At 54.4% G+C, this 24,701-nt stretch overlaps 2 protein-coding genes across 2 annotated transcripts; both read left to right on the top strand.

Annotated features, from left to right (window-relative positions):
- Nucleotides 1-771: 771 nt before the first annotated feature.
- LOC150020381 (MORF4 family-associated protein 1-like) lies at nt 772-2,638 on the top strand. The gene is made up of 2 exons (XM_090267100.1): nt 772-1,398; nt 2,052-2,638. Exon 1 carries the CDS (start codon nt 1,003-1,005, stop codon nt 1,384-1,386), a length of 384 nt encoding a protein of 127 aa, XP_090123226.1. The 5' UTR covers nt 772-1,002; the 3' UTR covers nt 1,387-1,398; nt 2,052-2,638.
- Nucleotides 2,639-13,594: 10,956 nt separating this feature from the next.
- Nucleotides 13,595-14,145, top strand: MRFAP1L2 (Morf4 family associated protein 1 like 2). The gene has a single exon (XM_090268219.1). The coding sequence runs from the start codon at nt 13,771-13,773 to the stop codon at nt 14,128-14,130; it is 360 nt and encodes a 119-aa protein (XP_090124345.1). The 5' UTR covers nt 13,595-13,770; the 3' UTR covers nt 14,131-14,145.
- Nucleotides 14,146-24,701: the final 10,556 nt, after the last annotated feature.

The raw sequence follows: 24,701 nt of genomic DNA, 5'->3' as shown, positions 1-24,701 counted from the left end.
CATCTCTCTGATGAGTGACGCTGACCATCTTGTCATAGGTCTCTCCGCCGGCTGCGTGTCCTCTTTGGAGAAGAGCGATGTTAAAGCAAATTTATTTTTATTTTTTTACAAATGTTTGTTTATTTATTTATTTTTAGAGAGAGGGGAAAGGAAAAAGAGGGAGAGAAACATCACTGTGTGGTTGCCTCTCACTCGCGCACCCAGCTGGGGACCTGACGTGCACCCTAGTCATGTGCCCTGACTGGGAATCGAACCAGCGACACTTGGTTCGCAGGCTGACGCTCGAACCACTGAGCCACAGCAGCCAGGGCCTAAAGTCAACTTATTAATGTGCGCCAAACCACGCTCAGGACTCAGGCACGCACATCTGAATAAGAGCCCCCGCAGCCCTCCCCACGCCCCCCGCCCCGCCCCCGCAGAGCCCCGATTCTGAAAAGGAAGGGTCTGTGCAGGCTCGCCCACGGGTGTCCATCTTTGAATACGTAATCGCGCAGCATCTCCCTCCTTCCGTGTACGTAGGTAGCGCTCACACCTTAAAAACGTCTAATTTACATAGAGAAGACGGTGCCCCGGGAGAGCGCACCCCAAAGCCGGGGCGGCGGAGACGCGGGCCAGGGCTGGGCGGAAGAGGGACCGAGTAGAGCGTGGGCGTGCGTGCGTGCGTGCGTGCTCGCTCACGCGCGTGCGCGGATGGGCGGGCCGCGTCCTTCTCCGCCGACGTGCGCGCGCCCGCGCTCGTTCTCCCAGCGGCGTGACGGCAGCGAGGCACGGCCGTGTCGCGAACGGGGCCGTAACACGCAGGGAGCTGGTTGACGGCGGGGACGCCATTTTGTTCGCCGCTTCTCTGCTCGTAAGTCGCTCCTTGCCGTGGCTCCGCGGAGCCGGAAAGTTTAAAACGGGCAAAAGTTTTCGGGACGCTCCGGAGCTCCGTTGCTGAGCGCAGCGAGTCTCCGTTTTCTCTCCGCGGCAGTCGGCGACACCGGTTCCGGAGCGGCGGGGAGGATGCGGCCCGTGGACATCGTCGAGCTGGCAGAACCGGAGGAGGTGGAGGTGCTGGAGCCCGAGGAGGACTTCGAGCAGTTCCTGCTGCCCGTCATCAACGAGATGCGCGAGGACATCGCGGCGCTGTCGCGGGAGCACGGGCGCGCGCCCCTGCGGAGCCGCAAGCTCTGGGCGATGGACAATATGCTCATCCAGATCAAGACGCAGGTGGAGGCCTCGGAGGAGAGCGCCCTGAACCACCTGCAGAGCGCCGGCGGCGACGGCGGCGAGGCCCGGGCGGCCCGGCGCTGCGACAGGGCCGACGAGAAGGCCAAGGAGATCGCGAAGATGGCAGAGATGCTGGTGGCGCTGGTCCGGCGGATAGAGAAGAGCGAGTCGTCCTGAGCGGGGGCCGCGGTAAGGCGGGGGGAGGCCCGCGGGCGCGCCGCCGGTGGCTGGTGCGGGGACTCACTGAGTAATGGCCCCCGGGCTGCGGGTCGGGGGCGCGGGGCAGGAAGAAGCGTGCTCAGGTTTTACTGGGGGAGGCTAGTCGGTGCCGTTAACCTGAGAAATGTTTTATTTGTTTATTTTCAGAGAGGGGAGGGGGGGAGAGGGGAAGCGGGAGGAGGAGAGCGGCATCCCTGTGTGGCCGTCGCTCGCGCGCAGGCAGGTGTCCTTCCTGGGAATCGAACCGGGGGCGCGTTGGTTCGCAGGCCGGCGCCCCGTCCCCGGAGCCGCCCAGCCAGGGCCGTTATTTCTTTCCACGCTGGTGATTAGGGAGAAAGTAGTCCTGTGTTCCGCTGGGTGTGTGTTTGGTTAATTGTGGGGGAATGAACCCAACAGTTGCTACGGGGAAAACCGCAGCACAGGCAGTGGAGCTCGGGGGCATCGGATTAGAATTTCGGGGGCAGGCGGGCCATTCCTGGGCGGCTTGAAGACTTAGCCAGACACGCGCCAGGAGTGGGTCTGATGGCGCCGGCCGAGGGGACGTCCTGCGCGCGCGCGGCGGTTGGTCTTGTTTTTCCGCGGCGTTAGCCCGTTAATGATGGGTTTCCCCCGATTGCCTTCAGGTTTCCAGCCAATGGATTCTGGTCCGCGGACGGAGATTGGCTGACACCCCGGAGAAGCTGAAACCAGAGAGCCTTTTGTTTTCCCCCTTCCCTCCTCTGTCTGTGCTCTGTCCTCGTTTACACTACGTTTCTGCTGTGGTCTGTGGTTATGACCTCGATACGAGTTCTGACTGTTCACTGTTTCCGTTTGGGGCAGGAGGGCCTAGACTGTGAGCCCTGCGGCCGTCCCGCTGGGTCCTGGGCTTCGGTTAATTCTGAATCTCGAAGTGCTTCGCCCCTCCTTGTGCACCCTGAGCGCTGCCTGGAACTTGGGGTCTGTGTGTGACACCGAGCTGGAGTCCTGGAGGTGCCGAGGGCGCGGCCAGACGCCTAGGAGACACCTCCGTGCGGCCGGGGCCGCAGAAGCCGACGAAGGGGCCAGACTGCGGCCGGGATGTGCGCGGCCTCCCTGGCTGAGACCGGCGGACCAGGAGAAGGCGGACGAGGGTGTTGTCTGCATTTGGGACTTGAAGTTCTTTCTGTGTGAGACCAAAGGAGGAGAGTCGCACTTTGTTCAGAATTTAGATTTATGTGGCGCACTATCCAGTGTCACAGCCTAACTCCGCCCTGCTCGGCATGGCCCCTAGAGTGGGGGGTGGGGGGGTCTTGGCGGCCCGTGCAGGGTGGCGTGGCAGAGGGCACAGCGGCCGCGATGTGGCAGAGGCCCTGGGGGCCACAGAAGGAAAGCGAGGACTCTCTGCCCCGGACCCTGAAACGCACAGGGACCAGGTGTCTTTAAGGTTCCTGAGCTGTCCAGTTCTAAGTTCATTTGAGTGGCAGACCTGACAAGTATTTGAGGTCAAAACCCTACCATGTGTTTTAAAAAGTTACCATGTTAATAAAAGTATTCATTTGCTTGAAAAGACAAACGACCTAAAAAGTTATTGACTAAGAAATGTTACTTCTTTTGGAATGAACTCTCTCCCTGGCATCACTGCTGAGTGGAAGAGGACGGGTTTCTCACGTTTTTTACGCTCTGGGCAAGCCTCATCATAGGGGCCCGCCGCCCGCCGCCCACGGTGGGGAAAGGAGCTCCTTCTGGGGGCCGGGCTCCTGCCTGCGGACGCCGAAGTGCGTGACAGTTGAGGCACTTCTGCTCTGGTCCTTGCACTGGGCGTGGAGGGGTCAGGCAGTGAGGTGGTAGGCCACCCCCTTAAGAAGTGAAGGACCTACCCCCCCATCCCACCCCACCCCCTGCTGCAAGTACTGTCGGCAGTCGGCCCTCCGCCCGTTGCCCCCTGAGAGGTGCCTTTGCCTAAGAGCTGCCTTAGCCAAGGTCAGGCCATACCCAATGATGTGGGCTTGGGGTCCCAGGGCCCTGTCCCCCTCACTGTGCCTTGGGGCCACTTGGAGGAGCATCTCAGCTTCAGAGCCGGCTCCCTGCGGGGTCTGCTGAGGGTCCTGTTAGGACTTGACAGCCCTGCTTCTCCCTCTGCCCCTTCTGGGGGGGCTGTCCCCTCCCTGCCACAGGTGTTAATCCCTAATAAACTGTCTTGTGCTCTGATATTCCTCAGAGTCTGCTTCCTGGAGAGCCCCCTTGCTAAACATAAAACAATAGGAAATTGTCACAATCTAGATACTGTGCCTTGAGGGAGCCTTGCGGGCGTGGGGTGGGGTAGGGGAGTCAGAGCATTCAGAGCAAGTAACTGGTGACCTTGGCCCTGAAGCGTGAGTGCAGCTTCCAAGGACAGGGAGAGAAGGAGGGGCCTCCCTGGCACAGGAACAGAGAGGTGCCAGAGGTGGGGAACAGCGCATGTTCTGATGGCCAAGCAGAAGCAGGCAGAACGGAATCACGAACCGGGAAACTGCCCCCCAAACTGCGTTTGATCCGTTGGTTAGAACTAGGGAATTAATGTGGGTCTAACGCTACCAACTAGACTACAGGCTTTGTTCTGGTTTCCCCGGTTTTCCACGAATGCCCTTCTGTTTTAGGGTGCCATGCCGCACTGGGTAATTGACTTTGAAAATGGTAAAACAGATGGCACAAAACTCAAAAGTACAAAATTGATCTCCACTCCCTGGCTTCCCAGTTCCCCTCTGGGAAGACAATCATTTACTGTGTCATGTGTATCCTTCCTTCCCAACATGGGTGTTTGTGTAACTCTCCCCAACCTTTAAAAAAAAATTTTTTTTTTACATAAAAGGTAACATACGTAACCTGTGAATGTTCTTAGTGTGTTGCTTTTTTCCACCTAAATCATAGTTTGAAGCCTTGGCCAGGTAGCTTAGAGCATCGTCCAGATGCACCAAGGTTGCAGGTTCAATCCCCCGTCAGGGCACCTACAAGAATCAACCAGTGATGCATCAATAAGTGCAACAGATCGATGTCTCTCTCTCCCTCTTAAGCCAATGAAAATAAACAAATGAAAGCATAGTTTGAAAGTCTTACTCTGAAAACATCTACCCTTTTTTTTAACTGGCTGCCTGCGTTCACTGCACTAAAATGTTAAGTATCAGAGGCGGTTCTTCCACCAGGCAGAACTACTGTCCTGAATTTTCTTTCAGAAAGTCCTTATCCTCTTCCAGCCACAATTGCCACCCAGCCACCAAGTCCCGAAGGCCCGGCCCCTTAAGTCTGGCCCGGTTTGCCAACGATTGGAGGAGCCACTGAATCTTGTGTTTTCTGCACGGAAACCCTGAAGAGGAGCCGTCCCGAGAGGCTAAGGGGGGCGTGGCTGCGGTGCCAGGGTTTTCGCCAGCTCGCTGTGTCCCCGCGTCTCCGCGAGGCCTCACAGAAGGGTGCCCGTCACTGAATGTGGGGCACACCCTCACCCAGTGTGCTCTTGTGTTAGCTGGTCACACCGGCCGAGACCCTCTGCAGTCAGGCGCGTTCTGAGAGGCAGAGTGGACATGAGTTTCCGGGGGAGCGATGCTATTCCACCCAGACGCATGGCAGCCAGGAGAATTGTAACAAAATAATGTAACATCTTTAGGCATAAAATTATAGCATTACACTGAGCTACAGTAAAGAACTAAGCAGATTGGCCAAATCGGTATTGTAATTCTCCAGATTGGCCCAATGAGGCAGTTCAATCCCAATTGAAACATCTCATCAGGTGGGTCTGTTTGATTGTTTTGGTCAAATGTAAAAAACTGATTCAAGCCCTGGCTGGTGTTGCTCAGTGGATTGAGCACCAGCCTGCAAACCAAAGGGTTGCTGGTTCGATTCCCAGTCAGAGCAGAGGCCTGGGATGCAGGCCAGGTCCCTGGTTGGGGGCACGGGAGAGGCAACTGCACATTGATGTTTCTCTCCCTCCCTTCCCCTCTCTCTAAAAATTAAAAACAACAACAAAAAAAACTGATTCAAGATTTAGATGGACATGGACAGGCAGGTAGAAAAGCCAGGACATTCTTTAAAAAGAAGAAGCAGTCAGGACTTGCCATACTTAACCAGATTATCAATACTCCCTATGAAGCTAATTTAATAATTAAGTCAATGTAATAATAGTCCAGAGCTGGGGGCCAATGGAACAGAATAGGTAGGTAACAGGTAGGTACAGACACAAGCTAATACAGAGAACTGACACAGGACAGGTGTTACAGGTGTTACATTACAGACCAACAGGAATGGATAAAATAGGAAGCAGGGTTATGGTGACTAGCTCTCCATGGGGGAGGGGGGGTTTGCAATCGGACCCCTGCCCCAGCCCTCATTTCCAGATGGATTACCCACAAATACGAGAAACCAAACACTAAATGTTTTAGAAGAGAATATAAAGGAATATTTTTTATGACCTCATGGTAGAGAAGAATTTCTTAAGATAAAAAAGAAAAAGCGTCAAAGAAATGCTATCATATATAACGCCAAAAGGTGGAAACAATCCAAATGGCCATCAAAGGACGAATAGATGAACAAACTGGTATATTTATGAAATAATATTTTTCAGCTATAAAAAAGGAATGGAGGGCAATACACATTACAACGTGGACAAAGAGAAAATATGCCAGCTGAAAGAAGCCGGACACAAAAGGCCACATAGTGCGTGATTCCTTTTCTATGAAACATCCAAAGTAGACTGAACTGTGTTCCCTAAAATTCATATGTTGAAGCACCCCCCAAACCCCCGCCCCCTGCTTCCTCGCGCCGGCCAATGTGACCATAATTTGGAGATCAGGCCTTTGTCTTTGTCCATTTGGGCGGTTAGAACAAAATACCACAGACTGGGGAGCTCATAAACAACAGAAATGTATGTCTCGCGGTCCACAGACCACAGATCTGAAAGAATCCTGAGATAAATCGTCAGCATTAGCAGTAGAATTTAGTAAGGTTTCTAGACACCAAACTGGCTGGAAGTCCAAGATCAAGTTCAGGTGAGAGTTCTCGTCCTCGGTCGGAGCCAGAGCTCCTCGCTGAGCCCTCACCCAGCAGAGGGGGTCAGGGGCACTGGGGTGACGCCCCTAACAGCATCGATCCCGTTCCCGGGGCTCCGTCATGATGAACTCACTGCCCCCAAACGCCCGACTCCGACAGCATCACCTCCGTAGTTGAGAAATGAATGTGGGGGGAGGGACCCAAACATTAAGATCACTGTAGCTTTTAAGGAGATAATTAAGGTTAACAGAGGTCATCTGATGTGATCAGTATCCTCACAAGAGGAAGGGACGCCGGGGATGCTCACGTGCGGAGAAAGGCCATGTGAGGCAGGACAGAGTGAGAAGGCCACCATCTACACGCAAATGGGGAAAGGCTTTGGGGCGACCAAACCCGCCAGCACCTTGATCGTGGACTTCCAGCCTCCAGAACTGCGAGAAAACGAATTGCTGCTGCTTACACCACCCATCCGTGGCATCTGTCGTGGCAGCTTCAGTAAAGCAATACAGGGGACATACCCAGGACAGGAAAACCCACAGAGCTGAAAGGCAGACTAGTGGCAGCCAGGGGCGCAGTGGGGGGAAGGGGGAGGGATTGCTGAATGGGTGGCGGGTGCTTCAGAGGGGCAACAGGGAGGATATAGACTCTGGTCCGCGGCAACTCGGAAACCCAGCTGGGCCATGTTCCCAGTTCTTCATGACGGCTGGCTCTTACCCTTGGGAACTACCTCTACAGAGTCTGGCCCCACCCTGCGGGCTCTCAGCTCCAACCTCTCCATCCCCTCCTTTTCCCTCCTGTAACGCAGCCAGGAATTGCCGCTGGGAGGGTTTTTCAGCCTGCTTCTTGCCTATGGCTATTTCAATTTCCGAAGTTCCCTTTTCATTTTGTATCGTCTCTGTTCTCCTTTAGCTCAAAATGATGAAACTCCTTTAACAATTTTGTGAATTCCTATTAATTTATTCATAATGGACCAATAGGTTTACCCACAAAAACCACACCCACAAAACTCATTGAAATACGTCCTTCTCTACTTTGGGCTCCAACGATATTTGCAGGGACAATGCCTTTGTGACTTTCAGAAACTCTGTTCCAAAGAAAAGATCTAAGAGGCACCCTTTAAAATCCTTATAAGGCCTTTTGTGTATCTGAAAGGCTCTACCGAGGCAATGCCACACATGTTCAAAGCGTGTTTCCCTGGCAGCCTCCTGGAGCTGACCTCCGCCCGGAAGCCCACTTAATGCTCGCGTTGTTTGCCATCTAGCGTGGAGGCCAAAGGGAAGCAATTTCGTTGGCACACCAGCAAGTCCTGACTTGTTCATTTATTTGATTTTATTCTTTTGTTTCTATTTAACAGTTGCTTCTTTAGCTCCTTTCTCTTGCCCTTTGCTACAAGCAAGCAGAAGCAGCCAGGCGGCACCTTCAGCACAGCCTTCAGATGTCCTCAGCTCAGTCATCCGCTTCAATGGCTCCATGACCTCTTTTCCATTTTTCCACCAGGCGCAAATTCTCTCCTGCTGTGTAACAAAGATCCCTTCCCTCCAGACTCCCCATTTTCCTTTTAGCCTTCACAGAAAGACTTCTCAGGCCATCATGCCTTTACTGTCTCTTCCCTGTATTCCCAACTTCTTCCCGCTGCTCAGTCCCAATTTTGGATTGTTTCAGCAGCACCCCCTTTTCAGATGCCAGTACCTCTTCCAGTTATCTGTGGCTATGTCAAAAATCACTTGAAAACTTACTGTCTTAACACAACAAGCATTTCTTTCTCGCACTTTCTGTTTGTCAGGAATTTGGGGGCAACATTGCTGAGCAGTTCAGGCTCAGGGTCTCTCATGGAGCTGTGGTCAGGTAAGTGGCTGGAGCCATCTTGAAGTTTTCTCCATTCACATGTCTGAGGTTTGATCAGTTTTTATTGATAAAATGTATTAAATGGTGACCATCTGGAATTTACCCAAACTTTCTACATTAACTATGATGGAAATAAATTCCCTGTTTTAAGTCTTTACAATTTGGTTATGTAAAACTGACTCCCTGTGCCATAATTAATCACTTGATGGAAGGCTTCTCCCAAGTGAGTTTTAATTTTACAGACTGTAAATCACAGATGATAGGCAGGAACCAAATGGCACCAGGGAAAGCTGGAATCAAGACTTTTCCTTTTCCTCGTCTCCATCCATCTCTTGCTTTCTCAGAGCCTGATGCGGTCCGCAGCTGGCAATAGCAATGTGACCTTTCTTATATAAAGTGTATAAGATTCTGGGAACATTATCTTTGCATGGAATGATGGTATTTTTTAAGCATATTTTGTTAATTATGCTGTTACAGTTGTCTCAAAATTTCCCCTTTGCCCCCGTCCTCTAGGTATCCCCTTCCCTCCAGTAATCCCACCCCCCTTAGTTCATGTCCATGGGTCGTGCATGTAAGTTCTTTGGCTTCACCCTTTCCTATGTTATTCTTAACTCCCCTGTCTATTTTGTACCAACCGATTATGCTTCTTAGTCCCTGCACCGTTTCCCCATTTCTCCCCCTTCCCCCTCCCAGCTGATAACCCTCTGAATGATCTCTATACCTATGATTCTGTTCCTCTTCTGGTTGTTTGCTTAGTTTTCGTTTTTATTTTTTAGATTTAATTGTTGATAGTAGTCCGTTGTCATTTTAATGTTCATAATTTTGATCTTCTTCTTTTTCTTTAATAAGTCCCTTTAACATTTCATTAATAAATAGCTTGGTGATGATGAACTCCTTTAGCTTTATCTTGTCTGGGAAGCACTTCATCTGCCCTTCCATTCTAAATGATTGTTTTGCTGGATAGAGTAACCTGTGTTGTAGGTCCTTGCTTTTCATCACTTTGAATACTTCTTGCCTGCAAAGTTTCTTTTGAAAAATCAGCGGATAGTCTTATGGGAACTCCTTTGTAGGTAACTCTGTTTTCCTCTTGCTGCTTTTAAGATTCTCTCTTTATCTTGAACCTTTGGCATTTTAATTATGATGTGTCTTGGTGTGGTCCTCTTTGGGTCTAGCTTGTTTGGGACTCTCTGTGCTTCCTGGACTTGTATGTCTGTTTGCTTTGCCAAATTAGGGAAGTTTTTTTTTTCATTTTTTTCAACTAAGTTTTCAAATTCTTGCTCTTCCTCTTCTACTTCGGGCACCTCTATGATTCAAACGTTGGTACATTTAAAGTTGTCCCAGAGGTTCCTAAGCCTCTTCTTGCCCCCCTCCCCATTCTTTTTTCTTCTTTCTGTTCCAGGTAAATGTTTATTTCTTCCATTTTTTCAAAATCATTGAATTGGATCCCAGCTTCCTACCCATCACTGTTGGTTCCCTGTATATTTTTCTTTATTTCACTTTGTATAACCTTCACTTTTCCCTTTATTTTGTGGCTGTACTCAATAATTTCTGAGCATTCTGATCATTAGTGTTTTGAACTCTGCACCTGATAGGTCAGTTGTCTCCATTTCGTTTAGTTCTTTTTCTGTTTTTGTTTTTTGTTTTTTTTTGTTCTTTCATTTGGGCCTTACTTCTTTGCCTCCTCAATTTGGCAGCCTCCCTGTGTATGTTTCTGTGTATTAGGTAGAGCTGCTATGACTCTGTGTCTTGGTTGTGTGGCCTAATGTAGCAGGTGTCCTGTAGGGTCCAACACAGCCTCCCCTATCACCCAAGCTGGGTACTCGAGGTGTGCCCTTCATGTTGGTAGAGTACACCCACCTTGTGTAGTTGGACCTAGGTTGCTGTTGGAAGATCAATGGGAGGGATTTATCCAGGCCAGTCAGCTGCAGGGACTGGCTGTGACCACTGAGCACCGACCTCTGCCCTCCGTGGAGGATCAGCTGCGCAGGGGCAGGGTGCTGGTGCTCCAGCGTGGTCTGTAGCCGTCCACTGGGTGCGCTGGCCCTGGGATTTCCCGGGTGGTGCAGGCCAAGGTCAAAATATAGTTCAGAAGTGTTGTCTTCCCAGCACCAGGATCTGCTAACCCCGTGGTCTCCAACAATATGTAATCAAATTTCCCCTTCTTCTGCATCAAATTCTCAATAGCTCTGAGGCCATTGTCCTTTACTGAACAGCAGAGGCAACCGTTTCTAAGTTCCAGCCATTCTTCATAGAGCTCTCCACCTTGGCTCACAGCTAAGGATTTCTCTACTGCACTTCCTTCCCCAAATTAATTTAAAATAACAACAAAATAACAAAACTGCGGTTCAAAGACATCTGCAAAAAGGACATGACACAATGCTCCATCAATCTCAACACATGGGAAGTTCAAGCAGACGACCGCCTAGCCTGGAGGCTCGCGGTCAGGCAAGGTACGTCTCGCGCGGAGGCTGCGCGCAACGAGGAGGCGGCCCAGAAAAGATCGAGGCGGAAGCAGCGTCAACGGCAGCAACAACGGCCATCTGCCTTCACCTGTGACAAGTGCGGCAGGGATTGTCACTCCCGAGTCGGACTGCACAGCCATTCTCGGCGGTGCAGATAGACTCTCAAGAAGCTACGCCATCGTCTCTCGAGACGGACGGCTGCCGACGATGCAGGCCAAGGTCAGCCCCCACCCGTGTTTTGCCTGGGGCACCCTGCCTGAGCTGTAAACCCATCTGAGAAGGCTGCTGCTTGTGCTGGGTGTGGAGATTCCCAGGTGAAGCCAAGCTGTGAATCTAGACTGGCTGCTGCCAGTGCGGGGCCTGGGGCTCCCTGAGGCCAGCTGTTGCTTGTTTGATAGCACTTAGGAGGTTGTGCAGCCTGAGCCAAGACCAGCTATTCATATGGAAAAGCAGCTTCTATGGGACCATGAGTTGGGTGGGGTGGAGTCTCTGGGGATCTCCAAGGCAGGTCAAACAATGTGAGCCAGACTGATGGAGTCTCAGATATGCGACAGCTTGCCAGGTTTGTTGCGGGAGGGGTTAGGAAAGGGACAATGGCCTCTGGCAACCCTTCAGTTCCTCCCTGTGTCCCGCTGGGGCCTTTCAAGCTGCTGCCCCAATCCTGGAGCTCAGAGGGAGGGAGTCTGAGCAGGTGAGTCTGTGTGCGGGCTCTTTAAGGGGAACTGCTTGGGGCTCCAGCAGCTTCTTCCACTGACTCAATCTGCACTGGCTTTTGTGGCCAGAAGTTGTGGGGACCTATCTTCCTGGCACTGGAACCCTGGGCTGGGGGCCGTGTGTGGGGCTGGGGCTCCTCGCTCCTGAGATCTGTCTCCCAAATTTTTATCCACCGCACATAGGTGAGGGACCAGCCCATTCCACATCTGCGCCCCTCCTACCCATCCTGATGGATGCAGTTTCTTTAATTCGGTGGTTGTCAGATTTCCATCAACTCGATTTCTGACTGTTCTGGCTGAGGGTTGTTCTATATTTTAGTTGTAATTTTGATGTGGTTGTGCGAAGAGGTCACTATGTCTGCCTACGATGCCATCTTGACTGGATATCTGGGGTGATGATATTAAAAGTGTCTGTAGTGATGGTTGAGTTCTGTTTTCCAAAATTTGTGTCTGGTGCTCCAACATCCAGACAAGTACGACACAGGTTTAGGGTGCAAAAGGGCTCCGCGTGGGATAGAGAAGCAGCTTTGGAGGTGCAGAGGGGTGAGTACCATTGCCAGAAGATGCTCCAGGCTGAAGTTTCTAGAGAAAACCCTCAGAACATTAGGCATCTTGTTGAGATTCCTCCACCTGACATTGAACCAACTATAAATGTGGATAAAGGCACTCTTGGCATTTTACCTGGGATTATGATCTCACCTAGAAAGGCTTCACAGTAAGTGCATCAGGTAGCTTTTGCTGCACGAGCCACCCAAAACCCAGTAACAGCAATAAACCTTTCTCACGTGTCTGCAGGTGGGCTAGGAGGTGGATAACCTAGGTGGGCTTGGTGATGTGCCGGTGGGCCAGCTGATCTGGGTGGGGTCTGTCTCGGACAGCTTGGTTCAGTGTGTCTCTCATCTTCCTCCTTAGACCTGTGAGAGAATCCAGTTTATTCTTCTCACAGCAAAGGCAGACACAAGAATAAAGCGGGCCCAGCTGCGTTAGCAGGCTTCACGCATGTGCTGTTCCATGTCTGCTAAATGTCTCCTTGGCCAAGACACAAGACAAGGGTCATGGATGCAGGAAGGGGTGGAAAATTGAGATCATGTATACAATTTACCACAATCTGTGCCCATGGCTCCCAATTACACGTTAGATTTCCTCCCCATCCAAATCCCCCCCAAAGTTTCTTCCAATTATGTCATCAGGCTGGAAATCCAGGGTCTTGTAATTCCCATCAGGTTTAAATACGCTTTTTCATGGCCCAGAGGCTTATGAACTTTTAAAAACATAAGTTATTGCCCACTGTCTTAGTCAGTTCGAGCCACTGCAACAAGCAGCACAGATTGGGCGGCTTAAAGCAGCAAACACTTATTTTCATAGTTCTGGAGGCAGGGAAGCCCAAGATAAAGATGCTGACAGCGACCCCTGCCCAACCAACAGACTCGGTGTCTGGTGAGAGCTCTCTGCCTGGCCGCAGATGTCTGCCTTCTCACTGTCTCCTCGGGGGCGGACAGAGAGAGGGAGCTAGCTAGCCCTCTGGCCTCTCCTTATAAGGGCACTAATCCCAGCAATTGGGGCTCCACCCTCATGACCCAATCGCCTCCGAAAGGCCTCCTCTCCAAATACCATCTAACCGGGGAGTAGGGTTTCAGCCTACAACTCTGGGGGTACACAACATGCAATTTATAACACCCACACGGCCCCGGATGGGGTGAGGAACAGTGCGGAGTCAGACCGACACTAGCCTCGGAAAGCTGGAGGCACGCATAACCAAAACCCACGGCAGAACAGAACCTGCCCTTCAGACCAAAGTGGCAGCAGAGGGTGGGGAGGGCTGTAAGGACAACGGGGCCCTTAGCGTCACCACTGGGGTATCGCAGCTCTCCACTAGCTTCGGGGGAAAAGCAACTGCCGGACGACCCGCCCAGACTGCAGTCCAGACCCTGGGTAAGCCGCCCCCGTGCTCGGAACACGAAGACTCTTCCCGGGACCAGCGTAAGCTGCTCAGTTACGATGTCGATCGTCAAGTACTCAGAGCATCACACAGCGAACCATCTCGCTGCACGGCGCACGGAGGCCGGCGGGGGCGCGCACGTGGGGCTCGGGCCTGCGAGGGCCCAGCAGCGGCGTGACCGTAAAGGAGCTCCCGCGTGTCGTAAAAGGGCCGCGCGCAGGCTGGGCGCTGGCCGACGGCTGGGAGTCCATTTTGGGCGCCGCCTCTGCTGCGAAAGTTCAAAGAACCTGTTGCTCGTCGCAGTGGCGGTTCCCCCGAGCTCGGCCCCGCGCCCGGCGCTCGCTGTCGGCCCGCCGGCCTCTCGGGCGCGGTGACCGGGCCGCGGGGCCCGGCGGCGGCGGGCGGCGCGATGCGGCCCGTGGATGCGGACGAGGAGCGGGAGCCCGAGCAGGACTGGGAGGCGTTCCTGGGCCCCGCGCTGCACGCCGTCCGCCGGGACGTCCGCGCCCTCGAGCGCGAGCACGTGCGCGCGCACCTGCGGGCCCGGCGGCGGCTGCTGGAGATCGAGAGCCTGCTGGACGCGATCAAGAGCGAGGTGGAGGCCTCGGAGCAGAGCGCGCTGGGCCCCGGCCGCGGCCCGGGCGCCGAGGCGGAGCAGCGGGTGGTGAAGCTGTGCGAGAAGGTGGAGAAGAAGGCGGCGGAGGCCGCGCTGATGGGGAAGCGGATCGTGGAGCTCCACCGGCAGATAGAGAGCTACGCGTGCTCCTAAGGGCGCGGGCGCAGGTGCGGCCCCGCCGGCGGGGGCTTGGCGGCGGCGTGGGGGCCGCGGGGCTGGCGCTGCCGCGGCTTCGCTTGGATACTGTTTCACTTTCCTGCCGTTGGCGACCCGGAGAAAACAGCTTGCTGTGTCGCTGTGAAACACACAGATCCTTAGAGGAAACACCTGCAGAAGGCGGACCGGCCCAGCCACTAGGATGGACCCCTAGGTCCCAGGGCAAGTAAAGAAGAGGAGACGCGGCGGCGAACTGTGACGCGGAGTCCGGGGGGAGGCGCGCGGCTTTGGTGAAGCGGGAGCGTGTCGGGGTGCCCTGGTGCGAGGGGCCCCGTCGTGCACGGGGGCGCGCGTTTCCGCTGCGCTGATGCGTTTCTCCCGCTTGTGCCCTGGGTGGGCCGCTGATGGGCCCGTTCGCCTGGTCAGGAGGCCTGGCTGCGTGGAGGGGCTGCAACCACGAGGCTTGTTTTTCTCTCCCCCAGTTTTCTGTCTGCGTTTCCATCACGGTAAACGTGGCATCCCCGGGCCCGTTCTGGCAGATGCGTTCAGTACTATGTTGTCACGTGTACATTATGATTGTTAGGTGCATTCAGCTTGGAAAAGACAGTTTAGATATGTTTTACTTTTTATTAAATCTCCTACGTAAAAAACAAAAACAAGCAAACAAACAAAACCCAGGACCTAGGTTGTAAGCTGCTGTGTGGTCCTTTCTGTTAGTGGCTCTTGTATTTTTAAAATTTGCAAGTATACTCTTGTGCTTTGCTATTTTTTTACGCTTCTTGGCATTTGGGGACCCCTGAGAGAGACTTGAGGTCAGAGTTCTGCAAGAGAGAAGACGCACCTTGGCTGCAGCTGCTGAAGCACGAACCCAGACCCAGGGGAGGGCCTGGGTGCCTCTTCGGATCCGATTGGGACGCCCGGAGGCCGGTTGGGCGAGGAGAGTGGCGTGTGAATATTGGGACTCGGCAGCCCGTCAGAGCGAAGGAAGAGGGCTGTGTGTTTTTTTCCCCTTTTTTTCAGAAATGTAATTTTTCTGTGGCACGTTAAGTGGTGCACATCATGTAACCTGTCTGGTGAGTAACCTAGGTTAGGGGATGAGTTCTAGTCATTACATGTATTTACTGACTTTTTGATAGAATACAGTCACGCATTTCAGGGGCTTCTCTGTCACAAAGGCACATGACCCCGAGGGCCTGGGGGCTGCTGGGGAGGAGCGCATGGAGCTGGCGACCATAGGGGGCCCCAGACTGATAGCAGGAGGCATCTTCTAGGCTTAGATGGTTTCCGGCCCAGGTTGTCACAGCTCAAGCTTGTTAGGATCAAGGTCATTTGCCTGGAAAGACAAATGCTGAAAACTAGTTTTTAGGGTCTTTGTAGAAATGACCAAAGCCATTGACTTGGCCAGGAAAAGGTGAGATAAATAAATTTCTTTGAAAATGAAAGCCTCTCATTGATTGTCATTGTCAAATGGAAGTCACATGCTTCTGATTTAGAAAAGTGTCCAAAAACCTGTGCCCAGAGGCAGGTTTGAGCTGCAGGGACCAGAGCAGGAGTGTAGGAGGCAGAGCGGGAAGGGGCCTCATGAAAGAATCTGGCCCAGCCCCCGCCTTCAGGCGCTGAAGTTCATTCAACTCACTTTCTCTCTGTGCTTCCATCCTGTTGCACACCACTGAACGCGAGGAATTTCCAGGAGAGGTGACCTCGTGGTTGGAGACAGTCTGTAAATGCACAGTGACAGCATGTGGTCCCCTGTGCGGGTGTTTGACCCAACGCCTAGCTTGAGTCTCCCCAGGCGCGGCTGTAGCAGGGAACAGACACTGCGCTTGTGCGTGTGGATCTGATGTTTGTAAGCCTAGAAGCGTGCCTGGGCGCAGCAAGGGAGGAAACAAGGTCACCTGTGTCGTCAGCATGTTCTGTAGGTAAAACCAGGTGGTGGTGGAAGATGGGCTGTTGGGGAAGGTGTTTACACAGGGTGGCCGGGGACAACTCTGATAGCATGACACTTCAGAGACGTGTGGGACACACAGATATCCAGGGAAGTGTTCCCGGCAGGTGGGACAAGCAGGGCCCCGGAGGGGTAGGAACCCGTGGGAGACAGCGAGTCAGAAGGAGCAGTTGTATGACAGACGGGGTGAGGGCGGGGATGGGGTTCTGACCACATAGGAAGAGGCTCCGTGGCTGCTATGTTGGACATGGACCGTGGGGACCGTGGGGACAGTAAGGATGAGGGCCGGGAGGCATCCTGTGAAGAGCCGGGGCACAGGAGTCATCACAGGCACTGGTCAGTGTGGACCGCGCTCGTGGGTGTCGGTAGGACGTGCTCGGGCTGGGTGGGAAGTGCAGGGTGCCCGCCGTGGCTCCAAGGCTCCTGGCCTGCGCACCTCTGGGGCTGTGTCGTTTGTCAGACAAACCAGGGCAGCCTTCCAAGTGGCCCTGGGTACAGTCTGGGACTACAAGTCTAGACTCACAGGCAAGCAGAGGAGTGGATGTGCTGCGTTTATTCCATGAGGGGAGCACTGTGGAGGGAGTTGGCTGAGCACTGGGAAGTTTGGGAGCCCCTTTCAGACCCTTGTGACCTCTGGTCTCAGCCTGGAAGCTAAGCACCCAGGTCTGGAACTGACCCCAGGTCCAGTCGGAGAGGGTCTGTGGGTGTTTGGAGGGAACTGGGAGGCGAGGGAAGAGGTCGGAGGCATGGTTGTGGCGGTCTTCCTATGACACAATCTATGTGTCCATTCTCTGCCTGGGTGTCTGTGCTCTGGGACCTGATGCCCAGGGACATCCAGGTGCCTTCTGAATTGTCAGCTTGAACATGGGACAGGAAAAAATGCTTTTATAATGACATACTACTGGCTAAGGAAGCCTCACACTTAGGGCTGCTTCTGGGGCCCCTGGAGCAGAGCTATTCAAAGTTCAAGTGCATCCGAACCTCTGGGGTCTGATAAAAATGCAGGGTGTAACCCTGTGGTCAAGCCCCCAGTGCTCTGCATTTCTGTCCGACCTGCGCTGCAGGGCAGGTGCCACGCTCTTTACAGTAACTGTCATCGTTTACGGTGCGAAGCACGGAAATGACAAGACAGCGGGGCTCTATAGCCGCCCCACAGCCAGCGCAGGTACCTGCGCTTTTACGAACTTCCCTCGGAAGGACGCGCGGAGCTGAGTCCTGGGCCAGGGCAGCTCTACAGTTGGACGTTTCTGGGTTCACTTCTGTGTGGAGTAAATGTTTACTGTAGGAAAGCATCGCTAGCGTGGGCTAACACCAGGTTTGCATCTTATATTGGTCTTCCGTGGCTGATGTAACAGGTGATGCAACATGAGCGGCTTAGGACCACACGCCTTCATCCCATCACGGGCCGGAGGGCAGAAATCTCATCAATGAGTCCGCAGGGCTGTGGTCCTGAGGCTTCAGTGGAGGCTGTTCCCTCGTCTTTCCGAGCTCCTAGAGGGGCTCCTGGCCCCTTCCTCGAGTTTCCGTCTCCTTCCCTGACTCTGACCCTCCTCCTCCTCTCTAATGAGGTTCCCTGGGCCACAGACTTCCAGCGGGAACTGCAGCCCGTGTGTTGAGGGAGGAGCTTTCGCTTCCCTGCCATCGTTTGAACGACTTGTGAGCAGGGGTGCCCGACAGACGAGTCGCTGTTACTGGTCTCACGGGCCCCGTGGGCATCACACCCTTTATCATGCCCACCTCCCGATGGGTGCCCTGCGGTTCCCGCTGTGGCGGTGCAACAGGAGCTTGTTGTTCCTCAAGTTCAAAGCCGAACAGTCCGTCCTGCACGGGGCCAAGCGGAACTCCTGGCCCTGTGGTCGGGCTCTGAGCCCTGCGGGGGAGCAGAAGGAGGGACTTTTGTCCTTGGTGCCCTTGGGGAGGTGCTGCTGGGGGCCCAGTGGGCGAGGCGAGGCCTGGAGCGGTGCAGCCCAGGGACACCGGGGGGTCTGCCCGCCTGGGGGGGCGGGGGAGACGGGCAGGGCTGAAGCTGCTCGCACACCCGTAGGCCTCGAAAGCGGGGGCCCTGCTGTGGGGCAGCTCCCAGGGGGGCCAGGGCTGGAGAAGGCTGGGTCCTTCCCCAAGGGCTGCGGTGAGGTAAACTGTGTCCCCCAAAGATATGATGAAGCCTGTGCATGGGACCCTCCTTGGAAATAGGATCTTTGCAGAAGTAATCAAGGTAGGGTGGTGTGGCTCAGTGGATTGAGCACCGGCCTGTGAAGCAAAGGGTTGCCAGTTCGATTCCCAGTCAGGGCACAGGCCTTGGTTGCAGGCCGGGTCCCCAATTAGGGGCACCTGAGAGGCAGCCACACAGTGATGTTTCTCTCCCTCTCTTTCTTCCTCCCTTCCCCCTCTCTAAAAAAAAATACACACACACACACACACACACACACAGACACAAAGAAGGAATCAGGGTGGACGAGGCGTGCTGGTCCTGCTGGAGGAGGGAGGGGCTTACTCTGCGATGATTGGTGTTCTTAGGAGGAGAGACCCAGAGGCAAGATGGCTTGTGATGGTGGAGGCAGAAGTAAAGGGGAGTGAGGCAGCTGTGAGCTGGGGAACACCTGGAATTGCGGGGGCCACCAGAAGCTGGAAGTGAAGCAAGGATCCTCCCCAGGAGCCTGTGGAGGGAGCATAGCACCAGGAGCGCCTTGATATTGGGGTCCCGGCCTCCAGAACTGGGAGACAATCGAGTGTTGTGGAAGCCCCCCAGCTGTGGCACTTGGTTATGGGAGCCCTAGAACGCTAATACGAGGGTGTTCTGAAAGCTGCTTTTTTTTCTCGAGTATGTGTCAGGCGTATCTTCTAAGCCAAATAGTAGGTCCCTTCCTGCAGGGCCCGTCACAGCTTGGCACGCAGCACACCCTCCCAGCTTCTCCCTGCCACCTTGTCCCTTGCATGATTCCTCACAAGGGGCCCCTGGGTCCCTCCGGTGTCAGCCCTTCCTCAGTGGTCCTCGGAGACATTCGTTAGCTAAAGACTAAAAAACGGTGCAAATAGACAACAAACTCACAATATCAACAACTGAACCTAAAAATCAAAACCAGAATGCAAAACAAACTAAGCAAACAACCGGAACAGGAAGAGAATCACAGGTATGGGGATCATCTGGAGGGTTATTGGCTGGGAGTGGGGAGGGGGAGAAATGGGGAAATGGTGCAGGGACTAAGAAGCATAATTGGTAGGTACACAACAGACAGGGGGAGTTAAGAATAATACAGGAAAGGGTGAAGCCAAAGAACTTACATGCACGACCCATGGACATGAACAAAGGGGGAAGGAGGGTACTGGGCAGAGGGGAGCAAAGAGGAAAAAACTTGGACAACTGCAACCGCATAATCAATAAAATACAATAAAAACCAAACCAACGGCACAAACAGGTGAGGTAACTGGCGGACTGCGTGAGTGTGCTGGCTTAACAGCGCGGTGAGTGGGTTACGCATCTATTTACGGGGCTGCGACGCTGCGCCCCAGGCCTCAGGAGCCCCGTGGCCTCAGGCCTCCGAGGGCAAGCCGGGCCTGAGCCCCGTGCCGGCCACGCAGGAGCCGATTTCCTCCGCCGTGGGGAGCATCGCGCCTCCACCGCAGGAACGCTGGTGCGCCCGGTGTCCCGGGCCGCCGTAACCAAGGGCCGCAGGCTGGAACTTATTTTCCGGGAGTCCCAGACCAAGGGCCAGACCCTGAAGATCCGGACTGACTGCCTCTGCCCTACCCCAGGTGGCTCCAGGCCCCCACCCCTGCGGGGCACCACCGTCACCATCTACCCAAAGGAAATCCGGACGTTCTTCATTCACTTTGGAAAGCAGTGAACTCATGGCGGGTTCTGTGGGCGCACGGCTGCCTGGGCGACCCCAGGGACGGGGGGGGACCCAGGACTCGGAAAAGCGGTGAGGAGGGACAGAGACCACAGCTGTCCTTGGGTCGGCAATGGTGGGAAATGGTCGGATTGGGGTTTCTTATAAGGGCCTGTTGCTTCTCCGCGGCGTCTGGCAGCAGCCCCCCTCTCTGGTCACCGGGTGATGTCCTTGCACACCCACACCCCCCTGTTCCTTTGCAAAGTCCAAGACAGGCAGAGTGGGAGGCCCACGGTGGCACCACGCGCAGCTGCGCTCAGGCCCTGCGGCTCCCACTGCTGAGTGACTGGCAGCGCGGGATGTTGGGGGCGGGGACGTGGCGGGGCAGGAGGCCTTGGCAGTCTGTAGGTGTGCAGCCTGGCTTCTGGGTCAGGCAGGCTGAGCAGAAGTTGACCCCCGGGCAGGGCTGGGACCGCACAAACCGGACACCCTCACACCCAGCCTCGCTCCTGGCCGGGACCGACACAGCAGGAGGCCACCTCCTCCTGCCCTGCCCACTGGGAAAGGTCAATGACACTGTGAAAGAGAATACTTAAAGGCCTCGTGCCATTGACCTAGAGCAGCGTACAGAGGGGCAGGCCGGGTGACAGGCACCGTGGCCGCAGGAAGAGAACGGGTGTCTGTGACATGTGTCTTGCGGCTGAGGCTTTGACCCTGATAGGCTGGGTCCTGTGTGTGGACATCAAGATCTTCTTTGAGTTTCTGACCACCGTCTGTCATCCCGGGGACCTAGGTGGCCCTCCGTGGGCTGTGTTGTAAACGGTCCATTGGAGAGTTTGGGACCAGGTTTTGTCTTGTGTTTAGAGCTCAGCTGGGACAGGGACCTGGGGCAGAGAATGGGAGCCTGTGGAGAAGTCTCGGCATATTCAACCTCACGTTTCGAAGCCTCCCTTGACCGGTGGAGCAGGGAGCCGTCGCTCCTTTGGGCCCTTCACACGAAGCTCTTAGTGTAGGCTCTGCCCTGGGCCTTGGCGGACGTGATACAGAAAGCTCCAGCACCCTGGGTGGTTGGGGTTCTTGACTGCATTAGAATAATCCAGAGTCCTTCCTGCGCGTCCCGTAGGTTCTGCCCGTCCCTCTCCAGTCCCATTTTCTTCTGCTTCAGCCGCATCAGCCTTCTTGCATTTTCCTCTGACACACAAGCACGGTCCCACCTCAGGGCCTTGGCACGTGCTGGTTCTCTGCCTGGAAGGCTCCTGGGCACATGCCTGCGTGGCCCCTCCCCGCTGCACTCAGGTCTCCGTCAGACGGCCACTCCCACCTGGGAAAGAGAGAGGAAGGGAAGCCAGCCCTTTCTTCCCTGCGTGTCCAGCTTCCGGCCAGTCACAGCGGCAGGGGCCGACCAGGGCAATTTATCCAGTGCCCACAGGCACATCGGGGCCAGGCCGAGAAACCTACAAACTCAGGCTCTCTATCGCATGTGGGGACACAGGAGCGCAGAGGGCTGAAAGGACTTGCCCAGACATGTGAGTGTGCGTGCTTGTTAAGAGTTCGGGCCTTGGGTGTGAGGATGGCCCCCTCAGAACTGCTCCATCACTTAGGACCTGCCACGGATTTTCCTTCTCCGACCCTCAGTTTCTGTATATTCACCTGCGAGTCAATAAAAGTAACTAGCTCGTTAGATTTCTGAGGGCTGGGTGGCATCACCCTGGGAAGTGCTGGGCACAGGGTCAGAACGCGGTGGGCACTCGGAAGTGCTGGCTGCTCGTATCCCAAAGCACGGATATTAACAGAGGATCGCTGTCACTGGCTGAATTGTCATGGGCTGGCATCACACATTTTTATACCGTTTACCTTAAGAGCAAACCTTGAAGCACATGCAGTATCCTCAGGGTGCATATGAGAAAGCTGAGGCTCAGAGAGGTCGGTTAACCTGCTGAAGGTCACACAGCTAGTAAGGGGTGAGTTAGGACTTTCCCTCACATGATGACATGACACTGCCTGTCATGGACGGTCAGTCTCACCTGATGCCCACTAGGTGTTTGTAGAGCCTTGAACCAGGTGCAAGGCCAGCACTATCCTAGGAGGAGTCAGGCCATGTTGAGTTCAAGCCACTTCTGCTGTTTATATGGAGTAAGTGCCTAATAAAGTTGAGTTGTTCTAGGGATGGTAGTAACGGTGGTGACGGTGACGGTGATGGTGGTGGTGGTGGTGGTGGTGGTGGTGGTGGTGATGGTGGTGATGGTGGTGGTGATGGTGGTGGTGATGGCGATGGTGGTGGCGATGGTGGTGGTGATGGTGGTGGTGATGGCGATGGTGGTGGCGATGGTGGTGGTGATGGTGGTGATGGTGGTGGTGATGATGGTTACTGAGGAGGAAAAGGTTGGGGATGAGTTATCACCTGGGCCCAAGGCTCTCTGCAATGATCAAATGCACAGAGGGTGGTTATTGAGAAACGGTAAGTGTCTAATCCCTGTAGGTTTCATTTCAGTTGAGTTCAGTTCATCTCATGACAAACCCCAGTGAAGTCCGGCCAGTAACACCGTGCTCTCTAAATTCCTGACTTTACAGCATCAGCTGCTTGTATCAGGGTTATAGTAAGTACTTCATTGCACTTGATTGCATCTTGGGGATTTTTCCAAATAATATAATGAATTTTGCTCTCAATGGGAGGATTTTTAAAGACTGGCTGTAATTAGTAGACGTTGATGACCCCTTAGAGCTAGACAGTTTTCCAGAGGACAACCCCAATTCACTCACTCGCTCGCTCTCTCACTCATTAAATCTTTCACTCACAAACATTGGACAAGCATCTACTCGATAAACACGGTCAATTAAAAAAAAATTTTTTTTATCTTTGCCAGAGGACTTTTCCATTTCTTTTTAGAGAGAGAGGAAGGGAGAGAAAGAAATATCAATGTGAGAGAGAAGCATCAGTTGGTTGCCTCCCACACGAGCCCGGACCAGGAATCAAACCCACAACCCAGGCCTGGGCCCTGACTGAGACCTGACCCTGCAGCCCTTCGGTTCCGGGAGGACGCTCCAACCAACGGAGCCTCATCAGCCAGGGCAACACTTGAATTCTGACAGCCTCATCCGTTAATGGATAAATCTTGTTGCCTGGAGGCTTTGCTTTTCCATCCAGGATGTGATGGGGTCTGCCCGAGGAGTGGGAGCAGACAAGTAAGTGTCTTCCTTCAAGGAGCCACTGTGCTGGCCTGAGAGAGAAGTCTGGGGTGCCCGGAGGAGGCCCCCCGCTGGGAGGGGAAGGAGGTGAGCAGCACGCAGAAGCAAGTGAGAGAAGAGAAGTGGAGTGCAGACAGACGCCCGCTGTGCGGCCCCACCCGCGTTGTGGAGGCCGGAGGGGTTCCGGTGAGTGAGGCGGGAATGGGGGGCACCGGGGCCGGCGTGGCGGGGGACAGGGCTGGGCCTGCTCACGGGGGCTGCCTGGCCTTCCCGTCTCCACGATCACGCAGGGGCAGGTTTCACACGGGAGAACACGGAGGAGGACGGGAAGGAGGGCCTGGAGTGGGGGACCTGGGGGTCCCGCCGGCCCCTCACCCTGCACACACCAGCCCTCCTCTTCCTCCGTGAATCACCCACAGGCCCAAACAACTTAGGAACGGATTTTGCAACTATCTGGTGAAAATACATGAAGTCAACACTAATATTGAGGCATTCTAAAAATGTTCAAACACAGACGAGGTGAGCGCAGCGGGCCCCATGTTTAGAAAGCTGAGGTGCAGACACCCAGAACCGTGTTCATGAACACGGAATCAATTCTGTGGAAGGAAACATGGCTTCCCTCCCTTTGACTTGTTTTTCTTTTCAGAAAGCGCAAAACCTGGTGTAACTGAGTTATTCTTTCCCTCTGTATCTAACAGGTGAAAATATTGTGCAATTAATCTCTTCAGCTTTATGAACCAGTGATAGTTTCAGAAATTGAATTTCATTTACGGAATGAGCCACGCACCCAGGGAGCTGTTACTCTGTTCCATCCCATGTCGAGGCGCGTTTATGGAAGGCTGGGGGGGTCAGGGGCGGCCCAGGGGTTCGCACACCTGTCCTCCCTGCATGCGCACATCTAAGACTGTGTGGTAGGGCCACGTTTCTGGACACCAGGGCTTCCTGGGGAGCGACAGAGCTGAGCACTCCCCCGCTCCCGCCTGACTCCAGAGCCTGGATTTGTCTAGCACAGCAGCCCCCTGCCCGGCCACACAGAGGTGTAACGCCCAGACCCTGCTCTGCGGGCAGGATGTTCAAGCCCTCTGAGCGAAGACGTTGGGGGAGCTCAGAAACCTGGCTTCTAGAAGATGCTGGAAGAACGTGGGACGGCGGTGAGAACAGGATGCGTCCACGGGAGCATGTAGCGAAGCCTGGGGGGGTGTTTGCTTCCTGTGGTGGCCTTGACAAAGGACTGCAAACCAGGCGGCTTAAAATAATGGAAATCTGTCCTCTTGAAGTTCTGAGGCCGGAAGCCTGCTGTCCGGGTGCCTGCAGGCCACGCTCCCTCTAAAGCCGCGTTTCAACTGCAGTCGTTCTGACCCTGAGAGGGGGTCCATTCACATCCCCCCCCCCAGGCCTTCCAGTGGGATTTCTGGATTACAGCTCATATGAATGTTTAGTTTTTACCAGATAAGGCCAGCGCGCGTTCCCGAGGGGCTGAGGCATCGTGAGCTGGCCGGCCGTGTCCCCATGCGGTGAGCTGGGCTGTCTGAGTGGGGTGTGCTGGGTTGACTTTGGATTCCTAAAAAGATAGGTCCGAGTTCTTACCCCCAGTCTTAGTGAACGGA

Source organism: Furipterus horrens, unplaced genomic scaffold, assembly GCF_987537825.1.
Source record: "Furipterus horrens unplaced genomic scaffold, mFurHor1.1.pri manual_scaffold_2, whole genome shotgun sequence".
In the NCBI taxonomy this organism is placed as follows: Eukaryota; Metazoa; Chordata; class Mammalia; order Chiroptera; family Furipteridae; genus Furipterus; species Furipterus horrens.
Note: the sequence above shows the minus strand (reverse complement) of the source record. Positions and strands in the feature narration are given on the sequence as shown.

Coding starts and splice junctions, on each gene's coding strand:
- MRFAP1L2 (XM_090268219.1), top strand. CDS start 13,771: ATGCGGCCCGTGGATGCGGACGAGGAGCGGGAGCCCGAGCAGGACTGG.
- LOC150020381 (XM_090267100.1), top strand. CDS start 1,003: ATGCGGCCCGTGGACATCGTCGAGCTGGCAGAACCGGAGGAGGTGGAG.